The sequence below is a fragment of the Bombus bifarius genome, unplaced genomic scaffold, assembly GCF_011952205.1.
Source record: "Bombus bifarius isolate JDL3187 unplaced genomic scaffold, Bbif_JDL3187 scf7180000008307, whole genome shotgun sequence".
NCBI classification, from domain to species: domain Eukaryota; kingdom Metazoa; phylum Arthropoda; class Insecta; order Hymenoptera; family Apidae; genus Bombus; species Bombus bifarius.
Window position 1 is genome coordinate 9,959 of NW_022884583.1, and position 27,952 is coordinate 37,910.

Genomic DNA, 27,952 nt, shown 5'->3' on the forward strand with positions numbered 1-27,952 from the left:
GTAAATTAATGGCCTAAATGTTATAAATTAATAGTTTAAATGTTAGAAATTAGTGGCTTAAATGTTATAAAGTAATAGTTTAAATGTTGTAAATTAATGGATTAGATGTTATAAATTGACAATTTAAATGTTATAAAGTAATAGCTTAAATGTTATAATTTAATGACTTAGATATTATAAATTAATAGTTTAAATGTTATAAATTAATGGCTTAAATGTTATAAAGTAGTAGTTTAAATGTTGTAAATTAATGGCTTAGATGTTACAAATTAATAGCTTAAGTGTTACAAAGTAATAGTTTAAACGTTATAAATTGATAATTTAATTCACAAAGGTTCCTCTTCGATCTTCACGGTAGGGGGTTGCACACACAAATGAGCTCGCGCGCGAGTCGCGTGTTCCTTATATACCTTTTGTTATACGTTTGACAAGGTCCCAGAAAATGAATCAAATGGTAACGGTTTGTTGGTGTCATAAAAGGTTTTTCCATTATAAATATAAAATTTCCATTTTCCATTATAAACCAAATTTAATAATTTTTTAATTTTTATCGTAAATTGACGCTTTCAACAATTAATTACAATAACCATTTTTATAATTGTAATAGTTTTTACAAGCTGAAACTAAATTTACACTTCGGTGGTACTAGTTGATTTAGAACTGTGTTAACTTATATTGAACATCAGTTTAAGATAAAAATAATTCTACTATTACAGTCAAACATTTTATCCATTATAAATTAAGAGCTTAATTATTTTCGACCAATAGGAGCATATTGTTGTAAGTTAAAAGTGTAACTGTTAAAGATTAATCGAGTAACTGTTTAAGATTAATAATGAATTGTTATAAATGCATAGCGTAATTGTTATAAATAATCAATTTAATTGTTACGAATAAATAGCTTAACTGTGAAGAATTAATAGATCAAAAATCGTAAATGAATATTTTAAATGTTATGAATTAATGGTTTTAATGTTATAAAGTGACAGTTTAAATGTTATAAAGAAATTATGTAAATGTTATTACAAATTAATGGCTTAAATGTTATAATAGTACTTATTGAATAAAATACTGACCACTATGTTTATGGGAAATATCGTATACTATTGTTGACGAGATTTTACTGCATTGTACGAGTTGAATCAATAATAAGAGAAATAGCGTACGCTCTGTAACCCGAAATTTGAAAAATTACTATTAATTATCAACGTTTACGCTAATTGGAAACCTGAGAATTAATAATAGTTGCTACAATAATACAATAGTACAACGATAAGAAATTAAAATAAAATTGTAGGAATATTAAATATAAATAATTGCAGCAATATTGGAACTTTGGACTTTCAAGGAAAATAAAACAATATCGATATCACGATGAAATTGCTCTCCCTGGAGGCTCAATTTCTCGGAATAGAAAATGTTCCTAAAAATTATGTTCACGGACAATCACAACAGCTAACCTTGCACATCACATACAGAATGTCAAAGTTAGCTAGACGCAACAGGGAATGACCATCTAATGCAAATGTCGTGTCATACCGGAAGCCACGGGAAAAACAATACACCGAGCCTGAAGAATACGAGGAAATCGTGGATATCCCGACAAATGGCTGGAAGTGTTCCTGCAGCTGGAAGCAGGCGGATTGGTAGGCATCCAATGATAAGCCGCAAACGTGCGCGGAGAGACGGAGCAACGTTGACACATGAATAATTGAACAGCGTATTTAGTAAATAGCTACGGAGAATGGACCGTTCCTGTCTCCCTGTATCTTCCGTCTGTCTTTCCCTCGTAGTCATACTCGAGTTTCTCTCTTACTCTGTTCCCTGTCCATCGTACATATATTCCCCTTCCTTCCTTATCCGAACTATGTCGCGTCGGGTAACTCGGCCCTCAAATTACCTTTTTTCCCCTCTGCTCCTTGGACTCGGAGGATTTCCGGATATTTGTGCGATCGTTCGTATGGCGTTTTAGGAAATGCAGAAATTGGATAATACGTTCGGGAACGCGTACTTTAAAAGGAGAATGGGATCATGAAAGGACAGGGAATCGATGGTAATTTCGGAGATTTTTTCCGGTAGAATTGATTTTGATACGGTGTAATGTTCTGTAATTTTGTTTGACATTTTTTTTCAGAGAGATATGGATTTCGTGTAATTTATAAATTTTCAAATCATTTTTAACGATCGCGTTCACTGATAAGAACAAATCATTGCTATTAACTGGGGAGGGGGAGGGACGTTTATTACATTTTGTTTAACGAAATAATTGTTTTCAAATATAAAAAAGTTTACGGTATATAGTTGCTGGTGAAAATATTCGAAACGCTTTGAAATTTTATTTCTTTCATTTTATGACACTCCACACTTGACTATATTTAATTATAAATTTCATTTAATAACAAAGTTTGTAATAAATATGAATATGTACGTAGTCAAATATCCATTATATTACCAATATAATCATAACAGTCGTGTCTCGTTATACAGTGTTAATGAAATTTCAAAATGTTTTATTTTACGAATACGACATACATAAAATCTTTTTATGATAAGTGTTCAAATACTTTCGTAAGCTACATTATATAAAATGTCTGGTAATATTTATTAATCTTGTTTGATGCCTTGTTCCTTCGACCAAACTTTCTTTCGACAAAACTTCCAGGAAGACTATATTTCTCATCAACCATGACACTGTTCTCCAATCATTTCTTTCTATACCCTTCCCTCCAACACATCCTTCTACAGTCCATTTCTCGCGATTCATTCGAACAATTCTGTTTCCTGGTTGCATCCTTCGACGTCCAAGTTCTGCACGACTGTCCTCTTGCCATGACACGAGTAACACGTGTTAGACCTCGTAAGGATCTCAGCTCACGTTCGCGTGGCCAACGCTCGTGGCCAGGTTTATTAAGTGAATATTGTTCCGACGTCAAATTTCTGGCAAGTTGAACCAACATAACGATCCAAAGACTCACACATTTCCGGCCAATGAGCTCAGAATTAGATCTTATCTTCGCTTATTAAGGGAAATCTAATCAAAGGAAACACTCATTTCGGACGTTTTGATAAAGAAACGTTTGCAACAAACAATTCTCTCGTGGCTCGTTTTAATTTTGCTCGAATTACCTATTGCATTCTCGCGTTAAATTAAACGAGACTAAATGACCCAATTCACGAATTGGAGTCGTAAACAGATATATAACGATAAAAAAATAAAATACGATCTTTAGGAAAGAATATAAATTCTATGTGAAATAGGATAAAAATGTGTTAGAATAATTTATTTTACCTTTAAAAAAATTCAATTATCATACCGATCTATGGTTGAACAAAACAAAAAAATATTTATTTATAAAATATTTATGAACTTAACATTTGTTTTCCTTTTAAATTCGTAAAAGCGGCAAACGTTGAAAATCCATAGTATATATAGATAATGTTACTCTCAAAATTAGTAAAAATGCATTTGTTGTTTCTATCAAACATCTTCGTCCCTGGCACTTAAATCGTTCGCCATTCCGACTGTTCAATTATTCAGTCGAAGAATAGCAACGGTATAGACAATACGGTTGCTTCAATGGACTTCGGTAATAATGGAGAACTAATACAAAACTAACTAATTATTCAAACAGTGGCATTCAATCGCAGAGAATATGCTAATAAATCCGTAAAATCAAGTTGCGTGTATTATCTTTTCATGGTATATACAAATCTCATTGAAAAAAGACTGAGAACTGTCGCCGAAATACATTCATCGTCTCTTTCAGTAAAATTATTTCATTAAGTTTTAAAATTATTAAAAACGAAGTATTCAAATGGAGTTTGGTGCACGTTATGAAAGTTCATGACAAAGAGGAACGTGGCACACGTGGCACATGATTCATCGATGAAATCACAGAGCGAGTGTCGTTCGTTATACGGCTGAATATCGATTAATGAACTGCGCCACACATATTCGGCGTAAATTAAACAGTTTCCTTGATAAATGAATAGGAAATTCAGTGCGCCGATGCGCAGAAATAACTGGCGTGTCGTGCAACGAGACTCGAGCGCTTCCAAATCCGCCATAAGGGGATAAGTTGATTGTTCCCATAGCTGCTCGATAAATAACGCCATCAATGACGTTTAATCGTTCGATATTATTTACTTTCGCTCGTTGTTAACTCGGTGATAAATGTTGTTGCCTTGCGGCTCAATATCCTCGTTCTCCGAATTTGATTGGGACACTTTTTAAACGGAAGAAAAATCTCATGAAATATTTTCATTTGGGCGAAATTATTTTTGTTTAATCCAAATTCGGAAATTTTCGAGCACCAGGTGTGAAAAATAGAAAATCGAGACGTCTGACAGAAAATCGAATTCGTCAGGTTGATCGGTTCACACGGGGGTTCTCGTCATCTACGATTCTAAAATTGAAATGCAAAACGACGCGGCTATTTTTGGAAGTGAACGACAGGATGAATGACCCCTTCGATCAGTCTGTACCTTTTCAATGGCATGAAAATCGTATTGACAGATGCCAGTGAAAGAAAACCGGAAACGCAACGACATCACGTCAGAAATAGGTTGCAGGTCCTCGAACCGGAGAACGTGTGCCATAGAATTCACAAAACTATACAATAGTAGTTTTTTGTATATTAGCTAGGTACTTTTTCTCTTTTCTTCTGCTCTTCCATTATAAAGTTTCTCTTTCTTCGACAAACTTTCGAGAGGAAGTTTCGGGAAAATTCGCTTCGTTCTGTCGAATAGCAGCGATCCTGGAAAGCGTGGTAACTTTTTTCAAAATATTTTTCTCGTGCACACATTTTCCACCACTATTTTGTAGACCTTTGTAAATTATCGATTCTTTTTAATACAATCTAGTACGTTACACTGACTGGCTTTTATCGAGTTAGTTAGTTCTATATGTGTTCCGCGTGGTCAAACTATAACCGGGCCCGTGCCACGATACAATTTTTTCATTGGCTAAACAAATTGCGATCGAACGAAGTTACGCCGAGCGGATGATGACACCGAGCCAGTGATAAGCGAGATACTTTGAAATCTTTGCAAACGAATCTGAAACATGAGGTCTCTCTGTGAAATAAACGAGCAAGAGTGACGTTTGTGTCACAGGTAGAACTACACATTTCATCGTTAACACATAGTACAAAAAATAGCAACAATGGCGTCATATTCAAGTACAGATTTGGTCAATGACACTAGTCTAAAGGTAAGGATTTACGGATCGCAATTTTGACAAGATCTTGAAGAAATTAAAGTTCTAAATTCATAAACTTAAAAATAAAACATAAAGTGTAAATATAAAACTGCACAAAGAATCTAAGAACAGAGCAAATATTCGTTCGGAGCGTCAATGGGATAGCGGACGTCTGTGGCCAGACATCCAGTGGTCAACGAGCTTTCAAAAAGACATTCTTGTGCAGCCTCGAAAAAAAGTTGAAAATCAAATTTTACGAATCTCGAAAGATTTTTGATAGCGATATTGCCTTTCCACTGCTCGGTATTTCTTCCACGCGCCTGATTTTTCCTCGAGCAAACACGAAAGTGTTTACCCATAACCTCGACCTCGCCTAGCTCGCGAAGCTCGAGAGAAATTTACAAGGATGATATAACTTTGCAAGTTCTTGTTCACGTTTTCGTTGCTGTTCTACAGTGAGGCGTTGCTAGGCGAGGATAAAAGAGCGGATACCTAAAATATAGCACGCGATGCAGAAGATTTGCAACCAAATTTAGAAGAGCCGCAATGAAAGTATAAGTCCCCCTGTTAAAATTTATCTCTGGCTAAAGAATTAACGATACAAATGGTCCGACGAAACTGCGTATGTTTATGCATATATGCATAATTCAAATGTTCAAAAATGTATAGAATATATTATAAATGCATGTTCACTATATAACCAAAGTACTCGTATAATATTTAGATGGTGAAACAAATTGAAATATGAATTTGCATAAATATTCGTAGGCTAGATATAATTGATCACGCACGAGCTATTTTGTTTGCTAAGTAAAATTAGAAAAGTGAGAAAACAGAAGCTGTGATATTTTTATCTGTCAAAAATATAAATTTTCCGAAACACCTTCTCATAAATCACTTTCCACAGCTCCGAATTACCTGTCACGCTTTATATACCTTAAAAAAATGGAACATAAAATATTAAAATACCAATTTAGTTATGAAATACTTGTACCAGAAAATATAGTACCAATTTATTCGAGATTTATTCAAGTCATCGATGTACCTTCGAAGTGAAGTTGCCCGAAGCATTCGGCGAGGCGAAAACAGCCGAAAGATCGGCGTGTTCCTGTTTCCAGGACAGTTGGTACGTGAAAACGGGTTCACGATTTTACACCGGCGTGGGCGTAGATGCAAAAGCAATTAACAGACGAATCTGCTGGATGAGTAGCAGGGTGTGGGTTCGCGATATACGATGCTCGTTGTACAGGTCACTTCCGGTCGGTGTACTTTCCAGTACGATTCGGGAAACAAGCGCGTCATATTACGGAAGACTTAGAATCGATCCCTTGTGATTATATAATTCCACGCCGCCTGAAATAAAAAAATAATCTGTAAAGAAAGGAATTCAAATTCATGAAACTACAATAGATTCGAGTGATGACAAAAGCCAGAAAAGAATAGAGATTAAAGTCCCATTGTCTCCCACGAAGTTCGTGGAACCACGAAAACGATAGCTGGTCGAACCGACGAAGAAATTGGGTTACGCTGTTTCGTGAAACTCGAACCACCAGCCTAATAAAAACACTAGTCGGAAGATATAATTGGTGGAAATTTGGTCCGGGAAATTCGGGCGATTCTACGAAAAAACATCTCATAAATTAAGCAGACCGCGATTGCCGGGTGGTAATTAACGGAGAGGATTTCCAAAGTTCTTTCACGTACCCGCATTGTAGACGATGATCGTTCGTGTGCAAAAGCAGAGAGCAGAAGGTACGTTGAAGAGAGACTATTGGTAATTTGCTGGAACATTGAACAACGACACGTTGTCTCATTATCGAGTGATTATGCGCTGGAGAATTGGAGCGGTCGAGTCGCGATCCGACGATTAATTATGCCACACGAAACAAGTCCAAGCTTGGCTATCCATTGTTGCGGAAATGTTTGGTGAAATTCTCATCTGACGAGAATGATGTTTCAATTCAGGAAAATCTGGGTCGCGAGAAATTTGCAGAAAAATTTTGAGAGGTAGAAAATTCTCGATTATAAGATAGAAATTTCTTTGTATAGGAGTTTTCCGTACTTTCTTATACAATTTCTCAATGGTATCGAGTAAACTTATAGAAGAAAAGCGAATGGAAGAATCATTTCGGCGTGGAATTTAGGGTTACGAACATTTCTGTTCGCAGGCAGGTTTACACGGCCTAACCGGACATATCGAGTTCAACGAAGGGAAGCGTAATAACTTCAAACTCGACCTGCTGAAACTGAAGAAGGAGGAGCTGGTGAAGGTGGGCGAGTGGAAACCCGGATCGGGCGTTAACGTGACCGACGTTGGTGCTTTTTACGAGACCACCGCCACTAATATCACCCTGGTCGTTATGACGAGAGAGGTAATTAGTAGGATGCTCGTGTAAGCGCCTGCCACATTACGTTCCTCATGAAACACTATCCGTACGACATCATCGAATCAATATAGTACTTTGTATCAAACGTGAAGTTCGTAGTAAGTTTTATTACATTGTACTATATAATTTCTATCACCCTCTATTATTTTCTTTCACGTTTCATCAGCCTTTTAGTCCTGTCTTTATAGAATTTTTGTGGTCTGAACGAGACATAATCTTGAAGAACATTATTGGTCCTTACAATTATTTCTTATCTTATCCTTACAATTATATCTTATCCTTATTTCTCTTCAATTTTTTAAACAATTCTCCAATGATCTTAAATGGCAATTATATGTTATTAAATATAACGCAGTTAAGCGTTACCTCGATAAGAAATAACGAAGTTAGCAAGACTGTTCAAACCTGTTTTTCGTCTAAATTAATTATTCAACAGAATAATAATTTTCAAGACGTCTCAAATAAATATAAATATAATTTTCTCTCAATAACAAATATAACGACGTTACTATTTACCTTTCGAATATCCTTTCCTACTGGTCAGAAGCAGAAAAGCCTGTTTCCTCGAAAGAAACTAATTTCACTCGGTTCCATGGTCAGAAAGAAATCGTCGCGAAGATACGACGTAGTCCCGCCCTCTCCATTTTCCAAGATGAAAAGGACGAGAAAAGGAGAGAGAAAAGTAGAGTTAGAAGCTTCCATTCGAATCGTTCGAATTAAAACGCCGAATGACACCAAACGCTATACGTTTCATACCGTCGATGCCGGTTCTTATCGTTGAATAAGAATCTTCTTCCTGGATAAAAAAAAGCCGAGTTCCATCCCCTAGCCAAGTTTCGTAGCTGAAATTTTCCTTTTTCCATTTCGCTCTTCCCTTTCGTTTGTCTGTTTATCTTACGACGCTCGCGTGCGGGTGATCCATCAAAGGAATCTTATCTTCTCGCAGGAAAAACCGTACGTCATGGTAAAGGAAGACAAGAATCTGACGGGAAACGCAAGGTTCGAGGGGTTCTGCATCGATTTGCTGAAGTGGATCGCAGGTCAGGTCGGGTTCCAATATGCCATACGACTAGTCCCCGATCATATGTATGGCGTTTACGACCCGAAAACTAAGGAATGGAACGGCATCGTCAGAGAACTCATGGAAAAGGTAAACTTCTCCTCACAGTCGGAAAACACATTATTTCTGTCGTGTCTGTGAATTGTGTTGACGTTATGCGTTTCGTGATCGATATTAAACAGAAACTGTATATGAAGTTGTCAAAATCGTGATTAATCGTGAAATTGGTCTGAAACAACAGTAGAGAGCAGAAAAGCAGAATATGAAGAATATTCTAAAAATTGGAAAACGTAAGTCAGAAATTAGAAATTTAAATTTTTGGTTTCGGTATATGCTTGAATTCAACCCTAGAACCACCAAATCTTTCAAAATGACAGATTTTTAATGTTTCTCGCGAAAAGAAAGCTTTCAGACAGACACAAAATATCTAAATACACAGTATAGAAACTGATTGTTCGACTGTCAATGCAAAGTTTATTACAAAGGAGGAAATATCTTATCATGTTTGCTCGAAGCGCGCATTCTGTTACCAAGGTGATTCGATGAAATTGTATGTCTTCGCGAGCAAGGAAAGGAAAAAGTAACAGACGCGGGAGGAAGTGCTGCGGACAATTTTATATGCAAAGTAGCGGCCCGATGCTGTCGTAATAAATCCATCCCGTCTAGACTTTCATTATGCATGCTCGGAGCTTGAGAGGAGCATCTAATTTGGCGTTTTCTAACGGGCAGCCACGTATCGGATATTCCAATTCATAGAGACCATCGCATCGGGCAGATGTTACCAGATGACATCTGAATTGTAAAAGGACACGGTTATTAAGTTAGAATCTCATGTAGCCGACTGCTCTAACAGCCGTCGGATAATTTATAAAGGCATCTAGCCACGGCCGTTACTATCGATCGGTTCGACCAAGGATTTTCCTGGAATATTAATGTCCCGTTGCAAAAATTCGTCGAGTTTAATCCACGGCAAAGCTCTCCGTACACACGATATTATACTGAATTATTAAAGATCCAACAGAAATTAATTACATCGCCGTTAGTCGTTCGCTATTGCAACGCAATGCGCTCTATTAAGCTGCTGTTGAATTCCCTGTAATTTCTATTACCTATAATTCCATCCTCTTAACGGTAATATCTAATACAGAATGATTCGATCGAAGCAATACCATATTTCATCCTACGGGCGAGCAAACGAAACTAGGAAGGTCTCGGACCTAAGTAGTATAACCCTGTATTTGGTCTGACATCGACCGAATGACGTACCACACAAAAGACGTAACTTAAGGCGACAGAAACGCTCGTGTACAAGGTTGAAGATATAAAAGCGAGAATGCACGATGAAAGGGGAGAAAAAGCTGAGTATTTTCTGTGGTGGGAAGATAAGCGTCGCGCCTTGGGGCGCCAAGGTTGCGGATGGCTCGTGGCCGTATTTCGTACGTCTAACCGCAACTGCGATACAAATGGACGGTGGATTTCGAAGATTGCCGGTTCATAAAAGATGCAGGGCAATCTGTACACGATGAAAGCGCCTGCCGCCTTAACCTAGAAACCGGCGGGTTTGTAAGTAGATCGTCTTGAAGGAAGGACGTCATCGCCGGTGACCTCACTGTACCAGGTTCTGGTCTGCTTATAAAAGATGCATTCGCTATTTTGCAAGGCAAACGTTTGCCTAGGTGAACATTTGCCAGGCGAGTCTTTGTCGATGATTTTCGTCGAACGACAAACAACGCCCGCGCTTTCCCTCTTTTTACTGCTGCTAAAAAATATTATGCCGAGGATGATACATATAAGAATCTTCGTTTTGAGTTGTAGTCACAGACAATACTGATGAGGTATCGTTCAATGAATTTCAATTTCGAGTATTTTCCATTTGAACTTTCGGACGGGTCGTGTTCGACGAAACGTTCAGAACTAGACAGAGAACTCTCCGTTTTCATGCGAGAAATTTCCCTTTTGCCCACAGAGAGCGGACCTGGCTGTTGCGTCTATGACGATCAATTACGCTCGGGAGAGCGTGATAGATTTCACCAAGCCGTTCATGAATCTCGGTATCGGAATTCTGTTTAAGGTGAGTCGCTGTTATCGTTCGTGTATTCGATGATGATGAACTAACTTGTAACTTCCATTCACGATGCAATGTAGTATACATATACCAATCTTCGAGAATCTCGATCTCGTACGGACCACTCAGGATCCAAACTGATCAATTGCTGACACGTAAGCATCTTAATTTCACTAACTATATACAAGATCGGTGTTTCCAAGGAAAATTTACAAAAACAGTATTTCTATCACCACTTTGCCATACTTTTCAATTTATATAATTGATCGATATGGCTTTTGAGCAGCTCATAAGTATATCACGCTTTGCAAAGATTCACAAAAATCTTGAAAATTATATTTTCTCTATGAACAATTCCATACGATTCCAAGCGACACGAATCATCGTGAAACTCTTTTGCACTTTTCGTACGGCATTGGATTGAGTCGTGATAGAGACGAGATTCTCGATGAAATCGATTCGCCAGCGTAGAACGTTGCTGAGAAAAAGGCCCGCCGTACGGCGGGAGAGTGGCATGGGATCCGTTTTAATTAAAATCGTAGCGTAACGTAATTTAGGTGCCCTCCAGCCAGCCAACGCGGTTGTTCTCCTTCATGAACCCGCTGGCCGTGGAGATCTGGCTGTACGTGCTGGCCGCGTACATGCTGGTGAGCTTCACCCTCTTCGTTATGGCTCGATTCAGCCCGTACGAGTGGAACAATCCACACCCGTGTCTGGCAGAGAGCGACATCGTCGAGAACCAGTTTAGCGTCAGCAACAGCTTCTGGTTTATCACTGGCACGTTCCTCAGACAGGGCAGCGGGCTCAACCCCAAGGTACATTCAACGAGATGTTCCGTCACTGGGCTATTTCTGCCGTTCAATTACTTCGTGTCACGAGGACCCCAGACTAAGCGCAGACCCTTGTCCCGCTCCTTTTATAACTGCTCCGAAGTTTGTGGATTCTTAGGGGATTTCTGTGGAGTGATGGTCGAATCGAAAGGAACAGATAAGAATGTCATACACAAGGTGTCTCAGTTGTATTCCGCTCTAAAGCTTTGAAAGGATGTTCTATGATTGTAGAAATGTTGGTCGTTTGAAGACTTGTTGGAGAGCTATAAGAAAAGTAGAAAATACGATGCGGACCATATCTAGCTTTCAAACGTCGTTCGGTTTCATATCACTGGGCTTCATATCATTTTATGTGTAAGTAACATTAAAGAAAAGGATACAGAGTAAATATTAATATGTATAGCGAATTAATACGATCGGTTTATCAAGATGAAACAAAATCGAAATAAACATGTTGGAATAATATATTAATATTTTACCGCTATTAATGTTCTATCGATAATCTCGGGATCCATTAACATTCCCCTCCGAATTTCATGTTTTTCTCGCAATTTTTCTAAATGACCTTATGCAATATATTTTTCTTATTTATATCTCTATATTACCCTGACGATGCTTGGTCAAGAAAAGTGACACACCCAACAGGAATACAATTTCTTTGTTCATGCAAGATCAACAAATTCGTAAATATTCTACAGAATCCACAAACAATTTTGCGAATCCAGCTATCGATTTAGTCCCACCTGGTCCTCCGGATCCATCTTCCAGTACTTATCGATGATCTTTCGTCGAGCGAATAACAGAAATCAGAAGCTGTCACGTCTGGGAGCACCCGATTGTCGGCGGTTTCCGTGGACTCTCGATGGCATTCGAAAACGCTGGGCTAGAGACGAACCGTATTACGGTTCATATTCGCTCGAGTCGCAGCCCAAATCACGATGATTCGCGCTCCAGTTTCGTCCGATGGGTGAAACGACCGGAGAAAAAAGAGAAACGAGAGGATAAAGGAATCCGTCTACCGGTTAAACTTCTGCAGTATGCTGAAACCGGCTATTGTATTCCGTGGCTAGTGACGGGCTAAAGAATAGAAAACGGAATCTCCGATTTCTCAGCGAGATAAAGGATCGTCTTGCGTTACTATTCACGAGGCTGACAGAGGAACGTAGCTGAAACAGTTATCCTCGAAAAAGTGGTTTTTCGCGTGAAAAAATCGTGAATAAACGACACGGAAAAGACGTAGAAAGATTTCGCCTGGGGACCACGAAACGAGGGGAAAATCGGCAGATGAGAAAATGGATTGGGCTTTACTGGGCGATAAGTGGGTAGAGGGAGATATAGAGAGAAAAATCGGGGATTAGTAATCCGGAAATACGTGTAATTGCTGCAGGTTTCCGGGCGAATGCCGTCGAGGCTGTTCTCGTTCATGAATCCCCTCGCCGTGGAGATTTGGTTATCCATGCTGGGCGCTTACGTGATGGTGTCCCTAACGATTTGGATAGTGGCGAGATTCTCGCCTTACGAATGGATTGAACCGACACCCTGCCCAAGCTGCAAATGTCCGCTACAGGTAGGCTCTCGTCGAGTGGTGCTAATCGACTACGGAATTGAATCGAGTGAAACCGACGCAGAAAGGTGTCGTGAAAAAATAGACGAATTAAAATATCAATCTCAATTTTTTTCTTTTGCGGAGAAAAAGCATCATCACACAGAATATATAATATTGCATTACACATTATAAGTTATAATTCAATTGTGAATTAAGATGAGATATAAAAATTTCTTAAATCTTCGGCAAGTTTGAGAAAATATATCAATAGATGAATGTGTTGTTGGTATTTAACGCAATGCAATTAAAACCAGTAAAGTATTGAACGACGTATTGCGAGGGTACATATAAAGGAGATCGTATCGTCGTATGTTTCTGGTAGGGACATTGATTTTAAAATTTTCAATGATTCGAGGACAGTCTAGAAGATCATTTAAACACTAACTCTTCACATCCTGTTTGTTCATAAAGAGATTTCTATATTCCGATGATATAAGGCCAAGAATGGATATCATGAGCTGATAATTATAATACGTAGAAGGTATGGATTCATTACAGTGCTTGACAGCTATACGTAGAACTCTGTGTTGAAATATGATGCTCAAATTGTGGATCCAATATCGGCCTAATTAGAGCACAATAGAGTAACTTTGGAGTGTTTATATTTCAGAAGAATTTGACAATTCTCGCAATGAAAATTCAATTTTCAATTCAAAATTTAAAATTCAATGCCCTGTAACTACAAAATTTAATATTTGTGAGTTTTGTAATGGATATCAAGTCTGTGGAAGAAATGATAACTAGATTGCGTATTGATCTATTACATTTCAAGTTGTGTTCGCAGTCCTCGCAATATCTCAATGTATAATATATTCCTAAAAATTGTTTCAGTCATTCAGGTTACCAAAATTAATTGTATAACGTTGTTATGAATTTCCAGAAGTATGCACGGGCAATTGGAAATTCTTTTGCGTCACTGTTACGATACTGAAAATTATTCTAAAGCCATCATAGAGATTCTTAGCCAGCTGTAACATCGTTGAAAGTATTTACACGATCAGAAACGTCGTATTGTTGAACAATCCTATTCGATACTCACGACCCTTTCGATCGCTCGAATAACCGCTAACTACTTACGGACAGCTTGTGTAATTGTCCTTGAAATTTCGCACCACTTGGCGGGGGTCCCGATGTCATCAGGGTAGTCACGTGAGCGCGTTGGATCCTGACAGCGACGACATTCCTCTACCGAGAACGGTCAACGAGTTCACCCTGGCCAACAGCTTCTGGTTTACAGTCGGCACGCTTATGCAACAGGGCAGCGATCTCAACCCTAAGGTAAACGTGTCACCACAGAGTCCGGCAGTTGAGAACGATCACTTGTACAAATAAAATCTTCGTAACACACAATCGGAAGCTCGTTGGTTTCTACGAATCCATTCATCTCGAATGTATGAATATACAAGCAACGTTATTCGACGAAGAAACGACACACTCGCGTGAATTATTGGAAGAACGATTCCTCGGAACGATTCATAAATTTTATAGGTTGTCAAACTCGCGATACATACAGTATAGATCCGACGAATGAAAATGAATGAAAAAGCTCGTGATTTAAAATCGACTAAAAGCATCTCGAGACACATAGCTGAGCTAACAACGATATCACGAGACTGTAAAGTAACTTGTATCTTGTAACGATATTATCCGCAATAAAGGTGAGCATTTAAAACGACCTCGTGAAATTCGTAGTATTGTCATAAAGGTAGCAAGTGTGGAGGCACAAGCCGCGTGCTCTTAACTGCGTGCTTAGGACCGGGCCACAGGAAAGCCCGGTTTTATTTACCAAACAATTACGGAAACAACGCAGCTTTGCCCTCGCTCTGGCCTTTATTTTCTGGTTTCTTTGTTTCGTCTTATTCGGTTCGTTTTGAAGGGTGGGGCGAGGGGGGAGGGAGGAAAAGCAGTTTCTCTAATTTCTTCTCGCATTTCTGAGGACACTAGTTTTCGTTGTTTTTAATCTCAGTGGAAGTGTTTTCATCCCTTTTGATACGCTTTCTTTGGAGAAATTAGGTTTCTAATTCCGTTTGTTAAGCTGAATTCCTGGAGAACTTAATGTATGTTATGTTTGAGTTAAAAATACCCGATAGAGTATAATACAAAGACAGGGTATTTCGAATCTCGTGTTTATCTAATATTTCATTATATTTCCAAGACCGTGAAAGCGAGTGGTCTCATTTTTCGAAAAGTTTCAAAGGAAGATGATCCATCAAACTCGAGCCATAAAATGGAACGAAGTCTAACGAGCTTCCCTATTTAACAAACGAGAAACACCGTACAAAGCGCAGAAATGTTTCAAGCACCATATGAGTACATCGTGTGACTCTAAACGTAGACAAAACGAGATCAGGGAACAGATACATTCGTTTACATAATCCGCGGATAAAATTGGAGGATGTTCACCGTTCTATTTGTCTAGTATGCCTTTTAACTTCACGTTGAGAATAGAAGAGCAAAGTGCCTTATTCATCCTAGCGATATCTCTTTTTGTTATCGATTACGCAGGATCTTAAGCAGACGAAAGATCTTTTCTCATTCAAGTAGCACGAATTGAAATAGCGTGAACACTTTAGTTGCACCGACGAACACGACAGGAAATCTCGATAGAAACAGAACGATCGAGTATCGAGAGATCGCATGTCACCCCTGCATGCACATAGCAGCCAAGCACCTTACATTTCGTTCGCCTCACTTCCGTCGTATCGTTCCCGCTGACAGCTTCTCCTCCTTCCTGTTAGTCCGACTAAATCCAACGGAATTACCGCTAGAGCAGATTTCTTACGATTTGAAAAGTTTTCATTCGCAGGCTTAAGAAAATTTCTGCACGTCATTCAGGAAAGTGAGTCCCCTTTGCGCGGGAAAAGTTCGAACGTGGAGCAAGTAGTTTCGCGTAGAATTCGACGACGAACTTCTCTGGTAGTCGAGATTACTATGGGAAATCTTCGTTTTTAATCTTGTCTAGTCCATGTGCGAAGTTTGATAGATTAGTAGGTTACATAAATGGAGCCATAAATATTTGATGAGACAGTTGATAACTTCGAGAACAACATATTTTTGCAACAACATATTTCATAATCGCCATGTCCGTCGTAAGTGCTACGTCCGGCGATAAAAACTGCATGTAATAGCTGTTTATGAAGCTACATTCGCAGCAGGGGTTAAAATGCTTTATAGGGCGTAAGTTGAAAATTTGCCTCGAGCTTGATGTAATAACGTTACATGATCCACGATGCGGTTAATTCATCTTACACGCTTGGTAGCAATTTCGAAACCCGCCACTAAGTAGTTGTAAAGCAATAAGAGCGCTCTAACTGCATAAGATTTATTTTAGAATCCCTTCTGATTAACACCATTTTCCAAGCAGATGTGAAATAGTCAAAAAGAAATCCAATTTGTACCGAATTACACACAGTTAGAAATTGTTCGTGCGCCAAGAGTTTACTATATACCCTTTTCCACTGAATTGAATCTTCCCTGTGGCCACAGACATAATACCCAGCGAGGTGAAAATGGTTTCTAACGAGACGAGAAACACCTGTACGACATATGGTGCTAGCCGGCTCTGGTGGCATGTGTGTACATGCAGGGTTGTCGTTGCGAAGTTCGCGGAGAATGGCGATTCTACGCGGCTGCGAGCTCTATGAATCCCAGACATCCGCGTAAAAAGGTCGGATTCGAGAGTGCTCGAGCGAGATCGCGATCCCCTCCTTTCATTGAAAATTCTGGAATAAACGGGAAAGCGCGGGAAGAAGCTCGCGCCGCACGGGTACCGCGAGAATTCCTCTCGCTGGAAACTTATCGTTCGAGAGATTTTCCAAGTCGTATCGGCGATGTGACACGGCGAAAGAGAAAATAGAGCAGCGTAATCCTCGAGTCTGCGAGATATTTGCCTCGACACCGTTGGCGATATGAATAAATATCAAGAAACGGGCAATTTCTTTTCTACTGCGGTGGGTATAGCGAAACCAGCCACTTCTATTCCATTTCTTTCATTCTTTTCCCCGCGTTAACAGCCAAATGTCTTTATAAATATTTCTAGAGGAAAATTAAAGCAAGGAAAATTATACTTTGTAGAAGATATTTGAAAGATCTATAGCGGCTGCAAAACACACACTGGCTCGTGTAGGTGTTTGTACACTTACCACAAAGTAAGTATAGTACTTACTTATATGGTAATTTGAATAACATCTTTCATATCGTAAAGTAGAAGGAATTACATATTAAGAAATGTTTCGAGTCACGGTAATCGTTAGCATGAACCACTTGGTACCATAGCTAATGGAACGAAATATGCCATTAGTGGGCTCAGAAGGGTGTAAATGAGACCGCATATTGCATTCTTCGAGTGGAACGTAGCAGAGACACGAAGCTCTTAAATCGTCTCCCGACCTCGATGCTCCACTGACGTGGTTTCAATTGATCGTCGAGGCTCTTTATGGGCTTCCGGGGCACGGAGATGCGATATCGAGGCAACATTCGCAAGAAAACCGATTGCCAGACGAACGCCAGTTATTTCGATACAATATTTCGTCGTAAATATTTCATCACGTTATATTTGATGAATCTTCTTAAAGTCTTTAATGTAAGTGGAGAATTTTATAAGCTTCAGCGTTCGTACATTTTCCACTTTAACAATTAACTAAAACAACAATTAAAACATAATGATTTAATAAACAAAATTATCAGGTAATCTGAAAAACTATATAGTTATAATAACGAAAATATGAACTTCATTTAAGAATTAATAAATATTTAACAGTATGAAGAATTCATAGAATGACACAAATTTCATAATAGATATTGTGAAAAATTTAGACGCATCCGATTCGGAAAAAAAAAATGAAAGAAATTGGCTAATAACAACTTCTTGTTTCGCTATTCCACTTGGTCGGTAGTTAAAGGGTTGCAATTTCGAGGCGGCTCGAACGATTTCCGAGAAGGAATTGCTCGCGAGAGGGGTGCAATTTTCCATTACGTAAGAGGCCTATCGATCGTCATTATCAGGCAACCAGCACGAGAATTGTTGGCGGAATCTGGTGGTTCTTCACGTTAATCATCATCTCCTCTTACACGGCGAACTTGGCTGCCTTCCTCACTGTCGAGAGGATGATCACGCCGATCGAGAACGCGGCAGATCTCGCGGAACAAACGCAGATTTCCTATGGAACTTTAGAGGGTGGAAGTACGATGACGTTCTTCAGAGTAAGTATCAAAGATTATCAAATTGTTTAAAAGGAAATTTAAATACGAAATCAATAGATGCGAGAAGTTGTGAGTGACGGATTTAATGAACATCTCCGCAGATACGCAAAAGTTTAGAACACGTTGTTAGCAACTAAAGCAAAGTTTAACACAGTTGCGTTGAAACTTACCTGCGTGAAATTCTATACTTGAGGATCAAACTAGTTAAATCAAGCCAATTTTTGTAGAATTTGAGTGGTAGATTCGAAAAATGCCGAGTATAAGTAATGTAATTCCAGATATGCGAAATAAATATTTTTTATATTACAACAAAAACTAACAATAAGAACAAGAACAAATATTGTTTTATAATTGTTCTCTTTCTTCTCGTATATACAATAGAATCATAGAATTAACGTAGTCTCACGTTTGGTCTTCTTTTTCTCCAACAATGATATAAATTCATTGATATTAATTAACGTCACGTGGCTCATTGTCTACGTAGCAACTAGCATTCTGCAAGAGTCACGATTTTCATTCGCATTCCACCCGCTTCTTACGGATATTTTGTTGAACGTGAATCGCGCGTATATTCATAATTCGTTCGAAATATTAAAACCATAAACATACCGTTCATAATGCGAGACAAATTCGACTAATTATCACGGGAGGTAGCTTTCATACCGGCGAATTCGTCGAATATCCATCCTTTAACGCCGACTTTTAACGTTATTAAATTCGGAACGACATTCCAACAACGCGTATCCGCTAAATTATATTAATATTGCGATATTGAAATAGCACTTTGCGCGCCGCCATGATCACTGATTTATTCTCAGGACGTACGTTATTACTAAAGTCGGCACGCTCCGTGTTCGAATGACTGGAAACGCGGTCGGAGAAATTTGAAAAAAGCATCCTTTGTAGCGTCGATTGTATCCTCTTCGTTATTCCCTAACCAATACTCATGAAAAGAATATACACCGATACGTATACAGTCTATCCGTTTTATCTGCAAACACGTAAATATCTCGAGAACTATAGCTGATACAAAAACTTTGAAAAGTCTTATGCAGATTATGTTTTTCATCCTATATCCTTATAGCCTGCGTCAAAATATTTTCAAAGCACCACATACTTGTATTCTTTGCATAAACCACTGTCGAGATATTAAATCCTAAATTTGATATGCCGGAGGCATTGGCGTTACCTGATGTACCTACCACCACGGGGTGTATATATACTATGTATACTATGAAAAAGAACCGATTACGTGTATGTGTGTGTGTGTGTGTGTCTGTATGCTAAATACTATTCCATCCTCCGGCAGAATTAATATCTCGGTAGTAGTTTATGTAAAAAATACGAGTAATGTTTCGAAAATATTTCGATGTGGATAACAAGAATATGGAATAAAAAGATATACTTGTCATTTAAAATATAACCGTGATTTCCATATGGCTTTTCAAGATCATTGCGAAGTGTAATAAATATCGGCAGGATATGTATCCACCGTTCGAAAACGTGCAACATGTATTTCAAACATTTTTTCGTATTATTCGTAGTTTTCGAGATATCTGCGTGTTTCCAGATAAAACAGACATACTCTATATTTCTAAATGGCAGAAAACACAGCACGGATATACTATGCTTCACAAACGTGTTTGATTAATTCGAAATAGGGCAAAAAGAAATTCCTTTTGCGCTTGTTTGAAACGAATATTCAAATGACAATGAAAATGAAAATAACCGGTTGCGGAACAATTAAACAGAAAACACGTCGCGATACTGAATCTCCTCTCATAAAAAATTAGTATACGATCACAGTGTGCCAAATTACCTGTAGTCCCGATATGATATTCATTTTTAAGAAACGCAAACAGGCAAACGATAATTGTAATATTTGCAATAACAGGACTCGAAGATTGGAATATACAAAAAGATGTGGGAGTTCATGGAAACGAAATCGCCATCGGTATTCGTGAAAAGCTACGAGGACGGAGTGAAAAGAGTGCTCGAGGGTGACTACGCTTTCCTGATGGAATCCACCATGCTCGATTACGCTGTGCAACGAGATTGCAACCTCACGCAAATCGGCGGCCTGTTGGACAGCAAAGGTTACGGGATTGCCACTCCGAAAGGTAATATCGGAAAACAATCGAAGCCTATTTCTGCGGTTCGATCTAATCATAAAGAAATGTCCATTTTCTTTTTTTTTTTCGTTTTTTTATACTCGCAGGAAAATTCACTCTTCCCCAACATATCCACTCTGTGTAAAAAAGTTGAAAAATTCTTGATGAAGCGTGCCAGAAAATATCATTCTCTTTCCCGGTGGAGTAATAAATTCACAATTGTTTATTTAAAAAATATTTTGTAATCGCTCGGTTTGCAATGCAAGCAAGCTTTTTCGCGTTATAAAACATCCTTCAAAGTGTTTAGCTTCGTGAAAATTATGCTACCACTTTGCCGCGTTTTGTTCTCGCGTTTAACGTTTTGCGGTCTTAATTAACACACATGCATTGTGAATCGAAACAACGAGCCTGGCAAGCGTACAAAAGCGTGTCGAACGCTTGACTTTCGCGATATAATGGCCGGCTTGGTACCGTTCGAACGATGTACCACGTAAGAAAACTTGCTACGCGGCGAAACAAACACGTAAATATCGTTCGCTGTTAATATCGCACGGCGGTAGTTTGCAGCGCGAGAAATTGCAACGGAATTTAGTGGCAAGCGGTGAGAAAGAAAGGCGTGAACAGCGTTCCGTGGCAAACACCGTAAAGTTCAAGGATTTGTAGCTCGCCCGAGTATAAAATCGCGCTTGAATGACTGTGAAACGGAAAGAAACACAACGACTAAGAAATCCGGCGTTTTCGTTGCGAAATTCGGCAAAGTTCGTCGCTCGCGCTCTCTTTCGTCGAAGGAGATTTAATTAACGCGGAGACGACACTGGGTCCGAGTTTTAAATCCGTGTAATTCGGTTTCTCAGCGGGCAGACACGAGCTGAAAGTTACGCGCAACTGCTACATAGTCAGACGAGACTGGTCGCTAAGCAATTTCTTAATTGGAATAACGTGTCTGCGTTTTAACTCACTCTTTCGACGCCTCGTTTTGGGTCCGTTTTTAATAACGAATCGTCGGTCGCGTGACGAACATTCGCAAGTTTTCTAGCAAGCTTGCGAGCGGAAACTGTCTTTTGGCTTTGAATGAGCGATTCGTAAGAATTAAGAGAGAAGGGAAGAGATCCAGTAGCTCTCCGTTCCGTTTCGTAGTCGCCTCGGGGAACTAAGAAGGACCAGTCGGAGCAATTCCACCTTCTCGAGACGTTTCTCTGAAGTCGGGACGTTTCAAAGACGGGATCACCGGTTCCTTGACCAGCCTAACGAAGCCGTTTTATATGCAGGCTCGCCCTGGAGGGATAAAATATCTCTGGCGATTCTCGAGCTGCAGGAGAAGGGCGTGATCCAGATTCTATACGATAAATGGTGGAAAAATACCGGAGATGTGTGCAACCGGGACGAGAAGAGCAAGGAGAGCAAAGCAAACGCGCTGGGAGTCGAAAATATCGGTGAGCCCAACGAGAATTAGCAAATTTGACAATGTTTTTCCGCGTTTAGAAAGAAGGCCGAGATTGTGAGAAAGCTGTAATTTATCGCCAGGAGGAAAGAAGGTATGGAGATAACTTTGTCCAATTTTGAGGTAGCAAGTATCGGGTGAAGAGTTAGAATAATATTATTTCAAATCATCGGTAACGTTTCTTAATGATAAAAAGTTTCGTTAGTTATCTTCATATAAATTTAGTTAGGAAGACTGGAGAAGGGAGGATAAGGTTGAAGTATCGGGTGAAGTGTTAAAATCTCTACTCGAAATTGTCAATAGTGTCCTTTGATGATAAAAAGTTTCGTTAGTTGTTTTCACTGCAGATTTTATTGGAAAGAATAGACAGAGAAGAACAGTGTCGAACAATGCCTGCTGCGAATAGAGAAAACGATTTTATACAGAACATAATTGGCACGGTGTGAAATGTTTGAGGTGGAGAATTTTCATATAACGAATGTTCCGTTAATTAAATTCGAAATACCGAAACAATGCCATCGATGTCACTGGCGTGAAACGGCTGTCTATGTCGGAACGAGTCGATCCAAATGAATTCGTTTCACCGAAATAATTTGGAAGCCCTATAAAACGTCCACGTCAAATAATAAACGTTGAAATAAAAACGTAATTATAAAATAATACGAGTAAAATTGAATCTACTTGACGTCACTCTATTAAAGTATAATAATAGGGAAGATATTTCTCGATAATAATCACGATAACGATCATATCGGAAATTTGAGCCGTACAATATACATATAATGGTAGATGGTGCTATAGAATTTTCCTGAAAATTTGAATGACTGAGTATCGTTGATCTAGACTTGCTATAATTATACTCTGTAATTTACGAACGTAAATGAGGTCGATGAAACGTGTACGGAACAATGGCGTCGAAATCATTAGGTTCGTTCTGATCGTTTCTGCATCCCGTGCAGTGTGTAACTAACTTAATTTGTGGGCTTTCGGCGAGCCTGTCAGGTTACATAATCAACTACGGATGGATTTCAATCGAATATAGTACAGTCACGTAACATGCCATTTCCAGACTGCCAAAACCCTTCTGCAAAACTCAAGGAAGAATATCGCTCGAGAGATAAGAAAGAGAATGAAACATAAAATCCTAGGTATTTATTTCTATTTGTACCGAAGAAACAAAAATCAAAATACGCTCTTTTGATTCGGAAAATCAGTTCATTAGTTGCGAACACTTCACACAACAAACGCCAACAAAGAGAGTAAAGCGTCGACACGGCGGAAGTGCAACACAAGACTTGGAATGCTTTCAAGCTCAGAGAAATCTCGCGAGATGTTCGTGGAGAATTTTTCTTGGATGTCCCGTGGAACCCTTTCCGGATTTTATGGAAGTCACAACAGATCCTCGCTTTTTATTTTCTCTCGCCGGTCCTTTGTATCCTTCTATTCCTTTTTTCCTACTAGCGGAGAATTCCTGCCATTCATTCTTTCTCTCCTTTTTCTCCTCTCGCTCCTTGTCGCTGACTGGCCTGCAACTTAGATAAGTACCCACTTTGCCACCAGCGCGAACGTACTCGTCGAGACAAGAAAAAGGACAAACGATCCTCATACACCTCGTGAAATTTCAGTCGCACCACTGTTAATCGCCATTTTATAAGACACGCCTGTTATTTGTAAAACAAGGGATGAGAAGGAACGATAGGAGTGTTGGAATTTCACCGTGAACTTCATCTGCAGGGACTTCAAATTTTACATTCTTACGTATTGTAACATATGAGTTTTGCATGTATCTACATTCAAATAACATCCCCTTTAATTTAATAAATCCTTAACTATAATGCTCGTCTATGATAAGAGAATTCTAAATTTTTAATTTTTGTATTCTACGGAATAATTACATAGCGATTCCACATTTTCGTCTGACAATGTTTAACCTTACCAAATATCTTCTCTCGCAAAATCAATATTAAAGCTAGTACAACACTGAAACGAACCGAGAATAATTAAGCTGTAGCCAAAATTACTCGAAATAATCAGAATTACTGAGCAAACGCAATCATTGGATAAACGTTCGTGCCCTATTCCTTCTAATTGCTTCATTAAACGACCTGAAATCGTGTTTCAATTTCGTGAAAGGCGTCGTCTACGCTGAAAGGTACTTTTCGACCCGATTCAGTGACGAATACAGAAGTTATCAACGTGAAACATGAATCGTAGCGTAATAGCCAGGCGTTAAGACGTCAGCGTCGTTCCTCAACTTACCGCGAAATCGTGACGACAAGAGAAACTGGTTAGAAAATAGAAGCGCCGACCACGCGGGAGACTCTGCTATCTCTGGCGAATTGTCCTTTAAATCGCAACGTCGGCGTAGTTATGTAAATATGACCGATCTGTTGAAGCCCATTACGTTCCTTGGCCAAATAATACCGATGATACAGGTCTGAACACAGGTGAAGTTACACCGTAGACATCGAGCAAACTATTTTACACCGTCGTCTATTTCTATGTGGCGGATGCATCATTCTTTGTATTTATCGTATTGCGAAATGAAACGGTGGTTGAACTTGTACCGATTTACTTAGATCAATTGAAAAAAGTATCATGAATTTTGTATACCAATCAGAGAAAACTGGGCAAACTTTGGAGAAAAATACGAAACGCGGGTTTATTTAAGAAAAGGGTATGACAGCTGGAGAAATAGAAAGATCAAGGAATTTGTGTATAATTATCGAGTAAAATAGGAATTCATCAGTGAAAAAAACGTACAATTTTTCAAGAAAAGACGCGTGAAGTTGTTGGATGGTAGATTTTTGAACCTTTCTTGATTGTTGCAACGAATTTTCTAGACAATCTAACACTAATTCCTGAACTATCTCTGGAGAACATGAGGTGAAGCGAAGGAATTTTAATGGGAAATTGTTTTACATAATACTGCAATGCAACAGTGCACTGTAGCACATAGCGCTGAGAAACGAAGGTAAAAGTAGCAATACCCGTGCAACGATTAAGTAGAAAGTTAGGCGAGCCGATTCGAAAGCAAACAAACATAGTAAAGAACTGGCCTACGTGCAGAGATTCGTAATGTTTAAAGCATACATATGGATTTGAATTTCGTGGATCTCATCCAGTTAAAAGAGGAATGGGAAAACGCCTGGATTCGTATAAAGATGAAGTAGAAATCCGATGTGACGAGGGAATTTTTCATAAAGCACACTAATTGAGTCGTAAAGATGGTTTATTAATTTATTTGAGACACAAAACTATTACCGAGTATCTTTATACGTTCTTTCCACTGTGATATAAAAATTGACGAAAGGATGTTTCACGGCTGAACTGCTCCAGACGGACTTCGTAATTTGTAGAGGATCGAAAGTTTTCGTGAGAAAACTTCGTTGGATCCAATATCGAGACGAGGCGCAACCGCGCGAACTATACAAAATGATCGGCATAGAGAATAAATTCCAATAGAATCCCGAAAACTCTGTAGGATTATTCTAACTTCACAACCTTATATCTAGCGAAATATAATCGAAATTCTTTGAACAGGAAATGAGATATAGCTGTGTGAAAAATGACGCGATATGACACTGCTGAGTTAACTATCCAAATAAGCAATTATCAATGGTAAAAATAATAGAAACATAGATATCTATTCAAAGATACAAAAAAATGGTAATACTCGGAACAGCAGCGACAATTAGAAAAATGCTACAATAGTAACAGAAGATCATATAATCTTTAATACCATAAAGTCATGTAATCTTTACACCATACAAGTGCGAATAAAGCTGTTCGCATGAAAATGATAATAAAACGAAGAAAAATTACATATTTTTGGATTCGTAATTATCTGATAATATAACGATACTTTCCCTTCCTAGTCGTGTAATTTTCATGACGAACAACTTTTCATTAAATTCAAGGGAAGCTCCTATTGGATTGTACATCCTTCGGACTATGTCTATGAGCTCGCGATACACAAGCTTTCTTTCACAGCGTGAATCTTTTTCTTCTCGTGAGAGTTCCAGGGCAACATCGAAAGGAGAGTGACGAAAGAGAAGAAGAAAACGAGTAGATTCAGACAGGCTAACAAAAAAGTTGGCCACGGGGGGCGAAGAAAGACGTAAGCGTAAATAACGGTAGGGTCGTATAGATGGGAAGCTAGACAGATGGATAGATAAATAGATAAATAGACAGGCGTGGAAAGGGCGACGAAGGATGAAAACGGGAGGTCAGAGGGTGATAGATAGGAGGACAGATCCCAGGGACTGGCTGAGTCCGTTGGTTGGCAGCTACATTAACCGTGAAACGTGCACAGGGCAACACCAGAAAAGAAGCAGAGACAGCCTGCGGCGATAAAATAATGAGCTTCCGGTTTTCCTCGTTTCCAGGTGGTGTCTTTGTCGTGCTGGTTTGCGGGTTGGCCCTGGCTATCCTCGTCGCAGTCCTCGAGTTCTGCTGGAACTCCAAGAAGAACGCCCAATCGGACAGGGTAAGCGAACGAAGCACCGAGATACTTGCGTGCGATTTCGTGCTTCGCGTGTATGTGCTGCATGAGTGTATTTTCCTCTTTTTTGCGTGCAAGGCCGCTCGTCTCATCATCAGTGTGCTTTTTTTTTTATCGTTTTCGCATTTCGTATCTTTCGCCTGCTATATCTCGAAACTTCGATGAAAAACAATTGCATGACATATCGATGGTATAAATCTACCGTTTGATTTTCAAGTTTTTGATCGAGCGATTTGCCCGTAGAACGACAGAATCACGTTACATTTATTTGATTACACGTGGTATAGCCGGCTCGTCTGAGCACGCACGTTCCCGTTCTACTTGTTTGATTTAAATGCGATACTGCTCTACGTAGCGAGTTAAACACCAATCAAACAGCTTTCATATCAATCCGTTCGATGAATTTGCAAACAGATGAAGCATGCTAAACATTACGCTTCCAAACACACGCTTCCAAAAGCTGTGTCGTGTATCCTATGTAAAATCAGTCAAAGAATAAACGATTATGAAACGCGAAACTCACCAGAGATTCGATACGCAAAGAATTATTTATTTCATACGATAAGAAGGTTTTTTTGAGGTTTTTTGTAGTATTTGGATCTCTTTGAATATCAACATAGGATAAGAAATGCGATATGAAACCATATCGCTGTTTGAAACGAAACCCAACTGTTTGGAAAAATATCACTTCTCAATACGTATAAGGTATATTAACGCGCAATAAAAAATATAAAAGCGCAAAAATTTTCGTTTTAATCGATAACAAAGTTGAGAGTATAAAACATCAAACACATTTACCTCTATATCTTGTCCTATATAACACGAAGTTCCATAGAATTTTAACTTTACGTGACACAATGTCACTAACGAAGCTGTTACTTAAATACTTTCTCTAACTCTTCCTCAACCCTATCGTTATTTACAACTTGTAAAGAAGCTCATCACAAGCATACCATAATTCGCATTGAAAATTTACGATGAAAAGCGGCCTGGTACGCAAGAGGATTCGCATGGTATCGAGCTCGTCTGGTGCGATCGTCTTTCTGTATCATTTGTTGGTATTGTTGTGCCTGTTCTGCCGGTCCCTGTCCATGCATCGGTGGCAAAACGAAAAAAACGTCGACTCGACGCCGCGGCACGGCAGTCCCTGTGCGCCGAGATGGCCTCGGAATTGCGGTTTGCCGTGCGGTGCGGCTCGCGGCAGAGGCCAGCCGCGAAGGCGCGCAATTCCGACGCCGCGGTGCCGTGCGACCGTTGCAGCCCGCGTGCCACCAGGAGGAGAACGCGATATTGTTCAACCGGCCACGAAGAGACTACCTACATTCCGAGCATCGAGATACCACGGTTAAATGGTGTAAGTCCTGTCCCTCACGACGGGCTCCTGACGATGGCCTCTCTTCCAGCTTTTCTTTTTCCCTCTTTCCATATCCTGTTGTTATTTGAAAAGGTAGTTTACCTGGCTGTAGCATTTCTTTTATATCTACTTGTTCTATACGTACTGGTGTATCACGCCAAAAGGTGTAAAGGTGTTATATCGCCCAGTTCT

At 39.2% G+C, this 27,952-nt stretch overlaps 1 protein-coding gene across 2 annotated transcripts in view; it reads left to right on the top strand.

The window, feature by feature from the left end:
- The first annotated feature begins 7,369 nt into the window (after window positions 1-7,369).
- LOC117212493 (glutamate receptor ionotropic, kainate 2-like) overlaps window positions 7,370-27,952 on the top strand; it is a 28,032-nt gene continuing 7,449 nt past the window's right edge. The window contains exons 1-9 of one of the 2 annotated variants that reach the window (XM_033457384.1): window positions 7,370-7,572; window positions 8,534-8,737; window positions 10,614-10,718; window positions 11,270-11,527; window positions 18,153-18,350; window positions 20,245-20,470; window positions 21,730-21,894; window positions 26,291-26,391; window positions 27,551-27,760. In XM_033457384.1, the coding sequence (XP_033313275.1) occupies window positions 7,561-7,572; window positions 8,534-8,737; window positions 10,614-10,718; window positions 11,270-11,527; window positions 18,153-18,350; window positions 20,245-20,470; window positions 21,730-21,894; window positions 26,291-26,391; window positions 27,551-27,760 (1,479 nt within the window). In that variant the 5' untranslated portion in view covers window positions 7,370-7,560. The remainder of the gene's footprint in view (window positions 7,573-8,533; window positions 8,738-10,613; window positions 10,719-11,269; window positions 11,528-18,152; window positions 18,351-20,244; window positions 20,471-21,729; window positions 21,895-26,290; window positions 26,392-27,550; window positions 27,761-27,952) is intronic. The other variant, XM_033457383.1, reaches the window with a different exon arrangement.